Below are 16,589 nucleotides of genomic sequence, written 5' to 3' on the forward strand. Positions count from 1 at the left end.
CTTCAAATTTTACAAACTTGTAATGGGTTCTACAAACTACTCTGATATGTTAGAAGAGCTACCAAAAAAAAACTCTGTGGTTTCAGTCTGCAAGCAAACTATACTGACCGAGCGACCACCGCTTGTCGGCGAAGCTACCAATTAATAACAAAATGTTAGGGCTGGAACTGTTCAGTAACCAATATTTCATACTAATTTTGTAAATATAAAGATACAAATACTTACAGACATGGACACAAACACCCACACACTATTGAATAGTGAATGAAATACAGATGATATGTGCAATCTGAGAACAAGGTATCTGGCATATGCTTTTAATTGAATAAAACAAATTTAAAATAGAAGTAAATGGCATGGCATGAATGTACAGCATGAGAGGTACCAATTTTCGTGACATAAAGAATGGTGAGACCACAACAACAAACTCCCATGGCTCAAACATATTCCACACATGTGTATCACAGCCAGTTAATTCCTTACCCATTGAAAATGAACCGATCAAAATGCCTACCAATGATTCCCGAATTGTCGAGTTCAATGTCACTCTCTTCACTTTCAACTTCAGGTTCTGGTTGAGCCTCTGGCTCTTTCGCCTTTCTGGGCTTGGGCTCGGGCTCAGGCTCAGGCTCAAGTATGTCTGCTTTCGGAGATTCAAAATCAGTCTCAGATAGAGTTGCTGGTATTTTGCCTCCCAGTGATTCAATATAATTTTTGAAAAAGGCAAGTTCTGGGCTAAGAAGTATTTTGGGATCGTTTTTGCACAAATCTACGAAGCCATTTAGCTGAGAGAGATGTGCTGCTGTAAATGGTAATTTCGGCATGGTGCACCTATGGAAGAGAAAATTTAAATTGAACACACTGATTAAGAGCAAAATTAATACAATATCCAAAAGTTCAAATGCAATTGGAATATCATGCACAGACCAAAATTATTAATTCAATTAAAATGTGGCTTTAATATAAGGCGTACTAAACACGAACTCGTTTGTATCCAGTACACACTGAGACCTTGAAGGAAAAAGTGAGGCTACTGGCCACGGTAACTAACTAAGCAATAAAAAGGATGATGATCAACTAGTTTACACGCACTGGATTCTTCAATTGTACGTAAAATATACTTACTAGATAGCACAAAATAATCTCAGTAATAAGCACTTGTATGTATTTATTCTTTCAGTCCTCGTATCGCTTCCAACACCCAAACAAATTAATACAGCTGAACCGATAGTACTATACCACCACTTACAAACGTACATATCACACACATACAGAATTTTCCTACGGCTTAAGCTACTCATTGCAGTTATACCAACCACATACCCAGAAACCCTATTGCGGCCTAATGGTGTGCATAACAAACGCACGAGGTAAAAGCACCGAGGGATAGTTTATGCTAAATGTTTATGACAATGCGTATGAAAATACTTCTTGTTTTTATAAGTTTAATTTTATAATGCATAGCGATTTATCACCGCATTTACACTCAGAAGAATGTAATAAATTGATTTCTTTGCTTAAAGACTGCCATAAAGAGGTACGAATTTCCACATTGAAAAACCTAGTGCTCTGAAATACTTCTCGTGCATTTCGGTGTTGAACATAAAATAATGTCTTTTCCAGCACTCATTCGGAAAATTCCTTGGCTACTGCAATGATGCCGACAGAGAACTTATAAAGTGTCTACGAAGAGAGGTGAGAGGTATTCATACCACAGAATTTATATATTTAAATATTACGGTATGTTGGTAGGTACATTGTCGTAACTTTCACGTTAGGAATTATGACATACTCAGAAAATGGTTGGGCAACAGAAATTATGTAAATTTAATTTTATATATTGTACAATTCATATGAGAAATGTTGATCTGCTAATTTAAACCTTTATCCACTTGTATAAAAACTGGAAATTTGAAGGGTGAAAGTACACATAATCACATGACTGTCATGACATAGGTAAAGTTGCCCCTGTGCTCAACAAATTAGGCACTACGCCTTGAAGGCGTATGGGGGAGTCGATATATAGATCCACATTTTCTTGACCTTAACACTTGTTGGAGGTGAGTAGTCAGCTTCACACTCCAACTGCTTTACCCCGACAGAAGAGTCCCTGGTACCCATTGGATAGGAGGTTGGGTGGACCCCGGAGCTGGTGTGGACAATTTGGAGAAGAGAAAATTCTTGACCCTTCTGAGACTCGAACTCTGACTCTGACTCAGTCCAGCCCATTGCCAGTCACTATAAGGACTACACTACCCTGGCTCCTCTGTCATGACATTACAGTCTTAAATATTTGTGCATGAATGGCCTAATTTTGTCATAGTGAGCAGATGCAAATTCTATTCTGTATTTTAACCTGCACTCCACACAAAATCTTGAAATCTGGATGACATTCTTTCTTAATGTTTGTATATGTACAATGTAGTCATTAAAAAGAGCTTGAAACTTCCTGATTCTGTTATTTTTGATCCCATGTTGGTTGCTGTGTAAGTAAAGAATGTTATCAAGTTCATTATGAGAGGCTCTTATACCTAGAGCAGCCTTTTCTCAAACTCTTTACTTTGGAGGAACCCTTGAAATAATTTTGAAGTCTCAGGAAACCCCTGCATAAAAATTATTATAAAGGCAAGGTCTGAATTTAATGTAAATAAAGGTTGACATTGATCATAATTATTTATTTCTTACTAAAAGCCGTCACAACACAACAATCAATAATATGTGTAAGTAGTTCTAGGAGATCCTTTTGCTACATGATTCGGCCTTCAAGAGGGCATCATCAGGCAAATACATTAAACTTTTTGTTATTGAATTGCATGTCAAATATAAAATAAAATACAATACTAAACTTCCAAATGTATACAATGGTACAAAATGATATGAGTGAATATAAAATGTAATGAAGTCTTAAAATAACCATTTACACAGTCAAAAGTACAGTTAAAAAGTTGTATATATGACCGTACTTGGAAGTTGGCAGTTGTAATTGTAATATATATAATATTTATACGGACATATTATATACACAGTGGCCGATGTGATGTTCGGAAGCCCGTTATGTTGTATCTTATTATTTAATATTTTATACTATTTGACGGGCGACTCCATTGTGTAAGTGTCAGATCTGATATAAAGATGGATTAATTAGTGTTATTTACAACAAGAAAATTTATTAACAGTGTTGAAGAGTAAGGTTGCTGAAAACCATAAGATAAATCAAAGCAATATAAACAAAAATGTTGTCTAAAATGGTGTTATTTTTTAAATTAAAATAAAGAATGAAATTTGTTCTTTAATATGAAACTTGTTTTTTTTTTTGCTGTACAAATACTCTGGATCTAACTTTAGATAAGCGGGCATGAGGTTCATCTTCAACTAAACTGAGAAGATTTCTATCTTTGCTTGTGATGCTTGTCAAACAAGAAAAAGCTTGCTCACTCATGCAAGAGGTCAGAAACTGCAGCGGTATGTTTATTGCTTTCCTCTGAATGCAGGATACTCTTCTTTCTCAGAAGTCCAGATCTCGTTCAGCGATAGGTCAGTAAATCTCATCTTGAGTATATGATCAGACTGCATCTCACAGAGTTCTTCCTCTTCTCTTAAAGTCAAGTTCTCAGGCTGAGAAGATGGTTCAGAGTAAGGGATCTCACTCAGCCATACACTTGTGTTGAAAGGGAAGGAAAATAATGTTTAATTATGTTCCACAGTTTTTCAAGATGGTTTCCAATAAGACCAGACTTGTTGATAACCTTCTTCACTCTGAAGCCCCAGCAGCAGTGGAAACATTTGTCTTGCCAAAACATTTTCTCCAGGGCCTTGCAGAGACTTCTTCAACTGGTTCATGTGATGAAATATCTGCTAAGTAGGATAGTTTCTCCAGCCATTCTTCATCTTCAAAGCACCCTGCAAAATCGGGCCAACTTTTTCTTGAAAGTAATCCTGCAATTCACCTTCCAGCTCAGACACCCTCTTGAGAACTCTTCCTCTGCAAAGCCACCGGATTTCTGTACCTAGCAGGAGATTTACATGTATGTGCTGTTTGTCCAGGTTAAAGTTAACCATTTTTGTAGCATCATCCAAAACTTTCTTTCATTCAATTTCCAAGAATGTTTGAAACAGCGCAACCACTCTGTGAGTAAACCAGTGTGATGTGACATCAAGATTTTCCTTTCTTTACAATAGAGGTGAAACCTCTAATGGAGGCAACCACTGATGGGCACCTTCAGTACAGATTCCTACACAGTTCTCCCAAGACAGAGCTTTTGTTTCCAGATATGGAGACACCCCCTCGTTGGTGTCTCCACCTTATCGTGGTGAAGGGGTTTGAGTATGCCAAGGACCCTGAGAGCTATACCAGCGGTAGCGTAGCTACTGGCAGGGCCTCCCTTGCTGGACAGGTCAAAGGGTAGGCATCAGACGAAGAGAGACACCAAAAACTGGTGCCGGAAGCAGCGTCATCAGCANGCAGCTCTTTGCAACAAAAAATTTTTCTTCAATTTCACCATCATTTACAAATTATACAACATGACATTTATTGGTGAAATCTGTTGACTCATCAACCTGGATAGAGAAACTGTTATTTTTCAGTTTATCATGCAGAACCTCTTCAGCATCACGTGACATGTCATCAGTACATCTTTATTTATCATACTGTTTGACACACAAGCGTGAACATGAAAGCACAATGTTTTATATGTATATACATGTACATATATTTCATTATCTCTTGCGGAACCCCTAGCGACCTCTCGTGGAACCTTGGTTGAGAAAGGCTACTCTAGAGTGTAACATGAAATTTATGACATTAAGGTCATCTTCTATTTTAATATAATGGCTATTTAAGAAGGTAAGCATACAGTTAATTTTCTTCATAAACAGTAGATACTCCTGTTGGAACAAGTTTTATATATATATATATATATACACACACACACACACACACACACACACATACACGGTTCATTATTCAGTTATCCTCATAAATGATGCTAAATAACCTATGCAGTTAGAAAGGCATCATTAAATAACTGAAGAATCTATTGATCTCTCAAGAATGCCAGAAATGTGACAACAATTTCTTTTGGAAACAAGTAATTTTGAATGACAAATATCCATCCAGATTAGCTACCATACATTACTATTTCCAGCATCATGGCTCTTCATTTTCATTGATCGTATGTACTTTCGATGGGAGTGGAGTTTGAGATAAAAATGCTTATTTTGCATTTGAAAGGGTCTTTTCAAAATTATGTAACTAAAAATGTAGTTCCACTTTATTTCTTGTGGGAATAGATATTTTAATTAATAATAAAATACACGTAGTGAAGAGTATTATATTCTGGGATGTGATTCCATGTACTCTGGTAGACATTCACCAACATTTTGGAGAACTGTACTTCATCTTCCACCTTCTGACCGCCTTTGTGGCCTAGTGGTCACAGTTCCTGGCTACAGATCCAGAGGTCTGGGTTCGATTCCCAGGTCTACCAGATTTTTTTCTCTGAAGTACTGGGTCTGGAAAGGGGTCCACCTCAGCCTCGTGATGATAATTGAGGAGCTATTTCAAGGAAATAGTGGCTCTGGTCTAGAAAACCGAAATTAACGGCTGTGGGGATTCGTTGTGCTGACCACGCGACACCTTCTATCCACTAAAGTTGGCACTAACTTCACTGAAAAGTGGCGGTCACTCGGTTGGTACAGTTCACTTGCGGGCAAAAATCACGGAGTTCATTTTGTTTGTTGTGCTTCATCTTCAGGGCTGATTTACTTCCACTCTTAATTTGGTAGCTGTCATTATCCAGTCCTGCAAGGCTTGAGGTATGAACTCATGTGGTCAGAAATTCCTTGCTCCAACAACACCTGGCTTTGAGCCACTTGCCACCTGCTTCTCACTGGTTATGTACTCGGCTTACTCTTTGATCCTGCAAATGGAGGCAGGTTTTTCTTCATTTGGCCCTACAGCCCCAATTTGGGCTTTGGCCTACCTCCATGAAACTCTCCCTTCACTTCAGTTTACTAGATCGTAGACATTCAGTAGGACTCCTTGGGTGGGTGATTAGCTCATCACAAGGCCTCTGCCTGTACACAAACACTAAACATCCATGCCCTGATTGGGATTCAAAGCCACGATCCTGGCTTCTGAGTGAGCAAAGACAGTGAATACCTTAGACCGCTTGGCTACCATGAACAACAGATGGAGGCAGGACATTCTTGTAAACATCACTGAACTTCTCTATACAGCATCACATCCTAGAAGCTGGTGTTCTTCAGTCACCACTGAGAATATCAGATTCAAAATAAAAGAGTGGTTGTTTATGGTACATATTAGTCTGAGAAATGCCAAGCTTTCCAGTACTCATACGGCATTGTTGATCTTACAAACAAACTCCATTATTTTAGTCCGCAAGTGAACTTTACTGACCGAGCGACCGCCACTTGTTGGTGAAATTTAGCGCCAACTTTTGCGGATAGAGGGTGTCATGTGGTCAGCACAACAAATCCCCACGGCCGTTAGTTTCGGTTTTCTAGACCGGAGCCGCTATTTCCTTGAAATAGCTCCTCAATTATCATAACAAGGCTGAGTAGACCCCATTCCAGACCCACTACTTCTCAGAAAGAATCTGGTAGCGCTGGGAATCGAACCCGGACCTCTTGATCTGTAGCCAGGAACGCTGACCACTGATCTTACAGTACATTAAATTCTCCACTTTTGATGTATTATATTTCAGAGAGAACAAAAGCGGAAATTGAATCAGCAGAAGGCTCAACTGATGCAGGAGAAAGTCAGAGCTTCACATTCTCAGTAACATGTCTTCATGATTCCAACATGGCAGAGGCTGAGCACATGAATATAGCTCCCATTGAGGACAGCATAGAAGAGTTCAGTGTGTTCCAGTCTGTGACAGAGCGGTACTACACTCGAAGATTTTGTGTTGATGGTGGAGGAAAGAAGGGGGAAGATCATTGTGTTCTTTTTCACTCCAACAGAATTTGCTTAATAACATTAGCATTATCCCACCCCATACTAAAAGAGAAGAAAGAAATAAGAAAAATTGATTTTCAAGTTTCTCATAATATTGACAGATTGAAGAACAAAGTTTCTGGGAAAGGCAAGCATGGAGCACAGTTTCTGCAGCCAGATTCACCACTGTGTTACATTGAATGTGTGGACAGCTCAAAGTACACAGTACAGAGCTGCATAAAAGGAAAATTGGTGGAAATGAATGATGCCTTGATAGAAAACCCAAAGTTACTGATTGAAAAGCCTGATGCAGAAGGTTATATAGCTATTTTACTACCTAGCATTAACAATAGTAATCAACAGAGAGAAGAACTATTAACATTGGAGGAGTATAATGACGTAGTGAGGAAGCGAACTACACAGGATTAGATATAAGTAAACTGTAAGTTACAGTAAGGTTCTGTTAGCATAAATAAATAAAAACACTTTCATTTATTTTGATTTATATTTCTTACTAATTATTCTCACTGTCCATACATTTCACAGTTCACAGAAGACAAGTACATTCCTCCCAAAATGTTGCACAAATCTTGGGCAATCAGCTACATTAAATTCTGTTAAATATTATCAATGGAGCCAGGACAGCACAGTCAGTATAGTGACTGGCTATGGGCTACAAAAGCGAAGGGTCAGAGCTCGAGTCCCATTGGAGACAAAAACTTTTTCTTCTCCAAGTCATCCAGACTGGCTCTGGGGTCTACCCAACCTCCTACTCAATGGGTACTGGGGGCTCTTTCCCTGGGGGTAAAGCAGCAGGGGCATGAAGATGAAGTTGAGAGTGTCCAATAAATTTGATCATCAAATCCAGAATCCATTTTATAAGTCATGCAGAGCCCTAATATGTGACAATATATTTTCAGAACACTTTCCATTCTACAAAGCAAATGATGACAGGTGGAAGAATTCTCTAGGGAACAATTTATCGATCAGCCCACATTCCTGATAACTCCACAACACGGCTGCGCACAGTGCGTCGGCAACAACTGAGCGCAGAAGGAGGTGTCCAGCCACAGTTACTGCGGCCCGTGTGACCTCTCTGCAAACACACAGACCCCACTGAAGTGAACTTGATGTGTGCCATCTTCAAGAAGCAGAATCTGAGCCACGTGGATTCTAAGAACAAAATTCGATCCACGTAGAAGTGACAATAACAGAGAAAATGGAAGCGATAAGAAGGAACATTCAAGAGGCAGCACAGACATTGATGTCATTCAAAAAACTCAGTAATGTGGTGATTGATATATTCTTGGCGTTAATGGGTTACTTCACCTTGAACAATGCGATGGTGATCAAATTCCTGACGTCCGCAACAATGAGCTTCACGAAATTCACACTGTCAATGTTGATAGGGGTAGTGGACCTCCATGAACTTGACCAAATAGTGTTCCTCTTCATATGGATTTTATTATTTATAATGGCCCACTCTCTTCCAATGACCATGAAAATAATGAACATCATCACATGGTTAATGATTGCCCGTATGTTGGACAATTTTATCAGCCTCGTCATCGGCCTACTCCTGATAAACAGTGAGAAACACCAACGTCTGGATGTTGCCATCGGAACAGCAGTAGTATGGACACTGATATTGGGATCAATGGCAGGAGTTACAATTTTTCCCATAACTTCTGCAATAATTGTATAAGTTTCCCCATTGCCTCCGTTATTACCGTGACACAATCCTGAGAAGAGTCGAGTGTTCTACCAAACCCGGCAAATAAATACAAAGATAGAAAGGGGACAGTTACAAGAAGTGGCACAGCCAACGTGAGCGCACAATTTAATAACGAAGGCAACATACAACGGACGACTGCCAGCTTAGTCCAACTATCTGCGAGACTGAGAACCCAGCAACCAGCAAGGTCCAGATCCGAGGGTAGCAGCACTGGGGATTCTGAACCATAGCAACAAGAGAAGCAGGATAGACAGAGCCGCACTTCACTTGCGGACAGCAACAGTGGGTCAGCGCCACAGAAATAAGGTCAGTCAGTGGTGTGCAGTTATGCTGAACCGTGCTCTGCGCAGCCGCGTTGTGGAGTTGGAAGGAGACGCAGATATGTCAGGAGTGTGTGAGGAAGACCTCGCATCCGTACAGAAAGAGAGAGTGCAAGAAAAATATGTCGTGATTTTAGGCCAAAACGAGGTGCAGATAGGACAGAGTCAGAAGGTGTGAGTACGGAAGTAGAAAAGCGCGCATGTGATGTGAGAGTTACAGAGCAGGCTAGTGTAGAGGTTCCTTCTACCAACCCCGTCACCATGTCCAGTTCTGTACAAGCCATGCTTGACAGCATGTCAGCTTAAATGATAGCTACTTTGCAAGAAAGTTTAAAGGGTGAGATTTCTGCTTTCCATTGTAAGTGTTGAGTGCAGCCATTCTAAGTAATTGGAGCTTTGGCCGCTTGAGGGCGGCACCTCTAAGGTTGTGGCATGGTGGTGCCTGTGCTCGCCAGGGAGCAGCAGGATGGTTGCTAGGGGTGAGCGTGGGGAAGCGTGTATTGGCGGCACAAAGGAAGCATGCAAGTGGAAACTGGTTGCTGTACATTAAGTTAAATTAAGAGGTGTTTAAATACAGTCCGTGACTTTTAGGAGCTATCAGAGAGATGTTGCTCAGCACACAACATTTTTTGGTCCTCCGGGCCGGATTGTCAGTAAAACTGCAACTAATCTAAACGATTGTGCAAGCTTGGCAATGTGCATTGTGCTCGTTATCCAACGAAGCAAGGGGGCCGCAGTGACGCACTGCCAACAGCCATGACCCGGTAAGTACAATCTGGTTCAAAATCACAAACCGTCCTTCATATTTCATGGGATAACATGGACAACAATCAGAAACGTGCCCTGATCAAGAAACGAGCAGTCATCAAATCACGCGTGACTCGCTTAAGCTCCTTTGTAATTGCGTGGGAAGTCAGTGGCAATCTGAACAAAATCAAGGTTAGGAGGCGGCTACTGTCCAGCCTGGTGGACGAATACAATGATGTACAATTACAGCTGAAAATCAACACACCTGAGGATGGATCGCACGAAACCAATGGGGCAGCGTTCGATGATTTGTGCCTAGAGCTCGAAGCGAGAATGGAAACCCTATTGTGCACCGAACCCCCTTCTCCGCCCCTATCTGTCAATAATGAAAGAGTGATTAATAATACCATAGTGAAGCTTCCAACGATTTTCCTACCTAAATTCAGTGGTGCATTGCAAGATTTCATGCATTTCTACGACACATTTATAGCACTGATTATTAGTAATGATGCGCTCACAGACATTCAGAGATATTATTACTTATTATCATGCCTCTCTGGAGAGCCACACCATCTCATAGAAAATCTGCCTGTATCTCAAGACAACTTTAAGGTTGCGTGGGACTTGATCCGTGGTCGGTACCATAATCCACGGCTCATCTCAGATCTACATATCAAGGAATTAATGACTCTGCCAAATGCAAGGCACAATTCTCCTAAGGAGCTGCGGTTACTAATCAATCAACTCTGCAGCAACTTAAATGCAGTGGAGACTTTGAAATCGAAACACCGTTACACAAAATCATACTGTCCCACTTGGTACTGGAGCGCATCAGTCTAAATCTTAGGAAGCAGTGGGAGAATAGTAGTTCAAGCGAAGTGTACCCCAGCCTGAAGGACCTAATTCAGTTTCTGCAGAGTAACTGCCAGTCCCTGGAAATCGTGCTGTGGGAGCCCAGGAGGACTTGAAACGTGGGACAAGCTTGAGAGGACAGCGATGATCCTTTGTCACCACATCCCCTCCCCCCTGTCCATTATGCGCGTCTTCGCAGTCTGCACAAGGGCATGAAATTCAAGAACCTGAACGTCAATAGCCACATCAGCCTTGTAAGGGAGCATAACCTCTGCTACAATTGCCTACGAAGTGACCACAGAGCCAACAGCTGCAACTCAGGAAGCTGTAGGAATCACAACAAACCCCATCACACGTTACATGTTGAGCAGTATACAGACAACATTGTTGCAACATCAAGGGGCGCTTCCCCTCACAAGGACGTTCTTTTGTCTACCGCTGTTGTCAATGTTAAGGATAGTCAAGGTAGAAATCATAAATGTTGAGCACTTCTGGACAGTGCCTCTCAAATGAATCTGGTGTCTCGAGACCTAGCGGATAGGTTGGGCCTCAAGCTAAATCGGCATTCTGTGCCCATCAATGGTATAAGCAACGTGCGGGCAACGGAATCCCTTCACTTCTGACAACTACAGATTGAATCCACCATCAGAAGTTACACCAACCGCATTGTATGTTCTGTAGTGCCGCTGATCACTGGCTCATTACCGTCAAGAATCAACTATGAAGGATGGGAATTGCCCACCGACATTCCTCTTGCAGATCCGCACTTCTACCAACCAAGGGCCATAGATCTACTGCTAGGTGCAACTGTATGTTTTGAAGTGTTGAGGCCAGAACAGGAATCTAGGCAGGGCCACCCAGCACTCCAGAATACTCAATTTGGTTGGGTCTTGTCAGGACATATACCTGCACATTCCGTGGGACAACGGAAGATGGCAACAACCTCATTGGTAACCACAACTCACGACTTGCATGCACAAGTGGAACGTTTCTGGCTGCAAGAAGAATTGACGACACGCCACCAGTCCAAGGAAGAGAGCATGTGTGAAGAGCATTTCACAAACTCTGTTACCCGTGATGATGCAGGCAGATTCAGAGTGAGGCTACCCTTACGGCAAGACGTTGAAGAACTTGGGGACTCCCTTGCCACTGCCACCCAGAACTTTGGGTACATGGAAAGGAGATTACTGAGAAACCCAGATTTGAAGAATGAGTATGTCAAGTTTATGGATGAGTACCTGCGACTGGGGCACATGGAGCTCGTCGACCCTACTGACCAGCATCGGTCTTGCTATTACATGCCTCATCATGCGGTAGTAAAGAATACAAGCAGCACTACCAAGGTTAGAGTAGTCTTTAACGCGTCAGCAAAAACCACCTTGTCACTCTCGCTGAATGATTTCATGATGGTAGGACCAACCATCCAGCAGGATCTGTTCTCCTTAGTACTACGCTGTCGCACACACAGGTACGCATTGACTGCAGACGTGGAGAAAATTTACTGACAGATTCAAGTGCATGAGGACGACAGAGACCTCCAGAGAATCGTGTGGCAAAGTCATCCCAGTCAACGGTTAGAAACCTACCATCTGACCACCGTAACTTACGGAACCGCTGCAGCTCCTTTTCTGGCAACACGATGTTTACTACAGGTGGCACTTGACGGTCAACCTACGCAACTGACTGCAGCTGAAGTAATTAAGAATGACTTCTATGTCGACAACCTGCTCACAGGAACGGACACTGTTAGCGAAGCTATCCAGCTCTATGACGACGTCACATCATTGCTCAAGAGTGGAGGGTTCCCTATTTGGAAGTGGCGATCCAACAGTCTAGACATTTTGGAGGCCATTCCAGCCGCACTTCAGGAGACACAGGGACCTTGCAATCTTCCTCTTGACGAGGGTGCAGTGAAGACTCTTGGACTGCACTGGTATCCCAGTAGTGACTTGTTCCAATTCAGTGTGGTGGACAGCAGGCACAAGAATGTGACATGGATGAAGAGAATGGTGCTGGCTAATGTAGCATCCATATACGACCCATTCGGATTACTAGGACCTGTCATCGTACAATGTAAGTTATTCATTCAAACCCTTTGGCAACGACAGCTGGATTGGGACTCGAGATTGCCTTCAGAACTTGCCACACGGTGGGAGGAAGTTCACCAACGGCTGCCTGATCTCAACAGGATTAGTATACCCAGAAGAATCACAGCAGACGGCACAAGCATCACTGTAGAACTTCATGGCTTCGCCGATGCCTCAGAAAGAGCCTACGGGGCGTGTGTCTATCTACGTTCTGCAAGCCCAAACGGAACCATCACACTTCATCTGTTATGTTCTAAATCAAGAGTGGCCCCATTGAAGCAGGTGTCGCTCCCAAGACTGGAGCTGAACACCGCCCTTCTGTTAAGCCAGTTAGTAGATATGGTGCATAGGGCCCTCAACCTACAAATTGTTCAACGCTTTTACTGGACGGACTCCACAGTTGTTTTAGCCTAGATAGCTGGGTGCTCGTCAACTTGGAAAACATATGTGGCCAACAGAGTCTCAGAGATCCAACGGCTAACCACTTACCAAGCTTGGAGACATGTCGCATCACAGGACAACCCTGCGGACATCATCTCCAGAGGAACGGACCCACGACGACTTCAAGGCAATCAGCTATGGTGGGTGGGACCTTCCTGGCTAAGCTAGGATCCCTCCTCCTGGCCAGCACAGCCCCCAGCAGATCCCGAGAAGGTTCCTGAATGGCGAGGAGTAAAGCTATGCTGCATTACCGTCTATTCAGAGATAGAAGCCTCATTCAAGCGATTCTCCAGTTGGGCAAAATTACAAAGAGTCTTTGCCTACGTTCTCAGGTTCCTCTACAAGCTGAAACAAGGTGCAGCATCAGGCCAGCACAGACCACTGACGTCTACCGAGCTTCACAATTCGCTGATTGTCATTGCTCGCATTACACAGCACTCATCGTTTGCTCAGGAGATCCAGAGTTTGCAGCAAGGGAAAGCATTACCCTCTCACAGCAAGCTTCTGACGTTACATCCCTTCCTGGATGGGAACAACCTGTTGGGGGTGGGTGGTAGACTGGAGAACGCTGACGTACCCTTTGATCAGAAACACCCCCTCATCCTACCATCCAAACATCATGTCACCAAACTGTTGATCTGGAATGAGCACATACGATTGCTGCATGCTGGAAGCCAACTTCTTCTAGCTTCGCTGCGACTGCGATTCTGCACAACTGATGGCCGCTCGGTTGTCAGACAAGTGATCCGAAAGTGTGCTACGTTTCAAAACGAAGGCCAAGGCCACCAGGCAGCTAACGGGACAGCTGCCTGTATCTCGCGTCACACCAAGCAAGCCATTCTCCCATTGTGGTGTGGACTATGGTGGGCCCTTGCAAGTGAAATACAGTAATCCTTGAAGTAGAACCCAGAGAAAAATGCTATATAGCACTGTTTGTGTGCATGGCGACTAAGGCCGTACATACTGAACTGGTCAGCGACTTGACAACTGAAGCCTTCATTGCTGCGTTACGAAGGTTCGTTTCAAGACGTGGGTGCTGCAGTCAGATGTACAGTGACAACGGCACATATTTCACCGGAGTGAAACGACGGCTGAGCAAGATGTCTCGACTGCTAGGCTCAAAGGATCATCTTTCAGCTATATCAAGATACGCAGCTCAAGAAGGGATGGAGTGGCATCTAATCCCCCCCCACTCCCCTCACTTCGGCGGACTGTGGCAAGCGGGTGTCAAATCGGTGAAGACTCACCTCAAGAAGGTAGCTGGTAACACTCTTTTGTCATTCGAACAAATGACCACACTGCTCACGCAAATTGAGGCATGCATGAACTCTAGGCCCATCATTCCAATACCTAGCAGTCCTGGTGATTGTGTGTTCCTTACTCCGGGGCATTTTTTTATTGGTGAGCCCTTAATGTCCTTCCCTGAACCAGATTGTCATGTCGGGCCATCCTCACGTCTGTCAAGACGGCAACTGGTCCAGCGGTGCCGGCAGCTCATCTGGAGGCGCTGGTTGGCAGACTACTTGGGCCAGCTCCAGCAGCGTTCCAAGTGGTTGCAGAACCAGCCTAATCTTCGACCAGGAAGGCTGGTGCTCCTGAAGGAAGATAACGCTCCTCCTCTCACCTGGCCGACAGGCATCATTGAGGAGACCCATCCTGGGGCTGATTGCCTAGTTCAGGTAGTGACTGTGCGGACCAGCAAGGGGTCTTACCGAAGGCCAGTAACGAAGATTTGTCCGTTCCCTGACGAACTAAATTAAATTAAAGAATTAGAAGAAAAAGAAAAAGAAGGTGAAAGTGATTCAGAAATAGATGAATTACGAAGTAGTGATTCTGGTTCAAATCATGTTGATGATATTGCAGTGGTAGATGCAATTGTCAATGACAGAGATGATGAAGACATCAAAGAGACTGAAGAAGTTGAAGTTCTTCAATGGGAAAATATGGGCAATTATGTAAGCAGAAGGGAAGAATTTTGTAATATTTCTGGGCCGCAAAATGATGGAAAAGATGCTAGTGACATTGTGGACTGCTTTGAGTTGTTTTTAGTAGGGATTTAGTGGATCATATTGTTCACGAGACAAACAGGTATGCACAACAATACCAAAACAATAGAGGCAACTTATTTTCATTTCCTTCTTCTGTGAGATCTTGGGTTCCAGTTACAATAGATGAAATATATGTCATGTTAGGTTTATTTATGTTGATGGGAATAATACAAAAGCCTACAACCAGACTTTATTTTTTGAAACGTAGGATTCTGAATACGCCTGGGTTTCGAGACGTAATTTCAAGGGACAGGTTTGAAATTATATGTAGGTTTCTACATTTCAATAATAATGAAGACAAATCAAATTACACAGGCCCTGCAAGATTGTTCAAAATTTTTCCTATACTGTCACATTTAAATTATAAATATCAAAATATCTATCTTCCTACACAAAACATTGCTATTGACGAATCTCTGACACTGTGGAAAGGAAGACTATCATTTCGACAGTACCTCCCATTGAAGTCTTCAAAGTTTGGTATCAAAACTTTTGAACTGTGTGAATCTACCTCTGGATATTTATGGTGCTTCGTAGTGTATACAGGCAGAGACACAGAAATGCAATCATCTTATGTTACACCCACTACACTAAAAACAACAGCAATAGTAATGAACCTGGTTGAACCACTACTTGAGAAAGGATATACTGTGTGGATGGACAATTTTTACAATAGTCCAGCTCTTGCTAAATTTCTGAAAAGCCATAAAACAGACTGTGTAGGCACTTTGAGACTAAACCGCAAGAATGTTCCGACTGAAGTAAAGACAAAAAAACTGAAAAAGGGGGAGACAATTTGTCAACATTCCGGACCAGTGACAGTAATGAAATGGTGTGACAAGAAGCTTGTAACCATGATTTCGACTTACCATGACGACTCACAGACAAAAGTGACAGTAAGGGGAAAAGAAGTTGAAAAACCAAAGACTGTAGTAGACTATAACCATAACATGGGAGGGACTGACATGAAAGATCAGATGCTCCAAATGTACCTGACTGAAAGAAAAAGAATGCGAAAATGGTACCACAAATTGTTCAGAAGACTTCTGAATGCTTCTGTTCTAAATTCACTTATACTTTCCAGACAAAACACTAAGACAAACATTGAACACTTGTCCTTCAGAATATTATTAGTTGAAGGCCTGTTTGCAAAATATGCTACAGGTGAGACAAGAGTGACACAGCCTGGTAGACATGCATCAGACAACACTGTCCCCAGACTGACAGAAAGACATTTCTTGAGACGACTGACAGGCACAGGAAAAAAGGCAAGGCCTCAGCGAAGGTGTGTCGTGTGTACGAAGAATGGAAGAAAAAAGGACAGTCAGAAGAAAACTTTGAAAGATATTCCCAACCTCTTTTTACGAAATCGAAGAGGAAGGACCGAGCTAAATTCACTTA

General features: G+C 42.5%; 3 protein-coding genes across 5 annotated transcripts in view; 1 reads left to right on the forward strand and 2 right to left on the reverse strand.

Annotated features, from left to right (window-relative positions):
- LOC111871069 (putative protein FAM10A4) overlaps nt 1-1,299 on the reverse strand; it is an 81,881-nt gene extending 80,582 nt beyond the window's left edge. Inside the window, exons 1-2 of the mRNA XM_023863843.2 lie at nt 1,126-1,299; nt 515-831 (exon numbers count right to left, since the gene is read on the reverse strand). Of these exons, the coding sequence (XP_023719611.1) occupies nt 515-824 (310 nt within the window). The 5' untranslated portion in view covers nt 825-831; nt 1,126-1,299. The remainder of the gene's footprint in view (nt 1-514; nt 832-1,125) is intronic.
- A 3,171-nt stretch (nt 1,300-4,470) lies between these two features.
- LOC111871068 (4-hydroxybenzoate polyprenyltransferase, mitochondrial) overlaps nt 4,471-16,589 on the reverse strand; it is a 32,016-nt gene continuing 19,897 nt past the window's right edge. For 2 of the 3 annotated variants that reach the window (XM_023863841.2, XM_023863840.2), the window contains one exon: nt 10,194-14,891. In XM_023863841.2, coding sequence (XP_023719609.1) covers nt 14,811-14,891 — 81 coding nt within the window. In that variant the 3' untranslated portion in view covers nt 10,194-14,810. Of the gene's footprint in view, nt 4,775-10,193; nt 14,892-16,589 lie in introns of those variants that run through there. The other variant, XM_033754078.1, reaches the window with a different exon arrangement.
- LOC111871070 (protein Abitram) lies at nt 6,732-7,453 on the forward strand. Its single transcript, XM_023863846.2, has one exon. It carries the CDS (start codon nt 6,824-6,826, stop codon nt 7,385-7,387), a length of 564 nt encoding a protein of 187 aa, XP_023719614.1. The 5' UTR covers nt 6,732-6,823; the 3' UTR covers nt 7,388-7,453.

The sequence above is a fragment of the Cryptotermes secundus genome, unplaced genomic scaffold (assembly GCF_002891405.2).
Source record: "Cryptotermes secundus unplaced genomic scaffold, Csec_1.0 scaffold73, whole genome shotgun sequence".
NCBI classification, from domain to species: Eukaryota; Metazoa; Arthropoda; class Insecta; order Blattodea; family Kalotermitidae; genus Cryptotermes; species Cryptotermes secundus.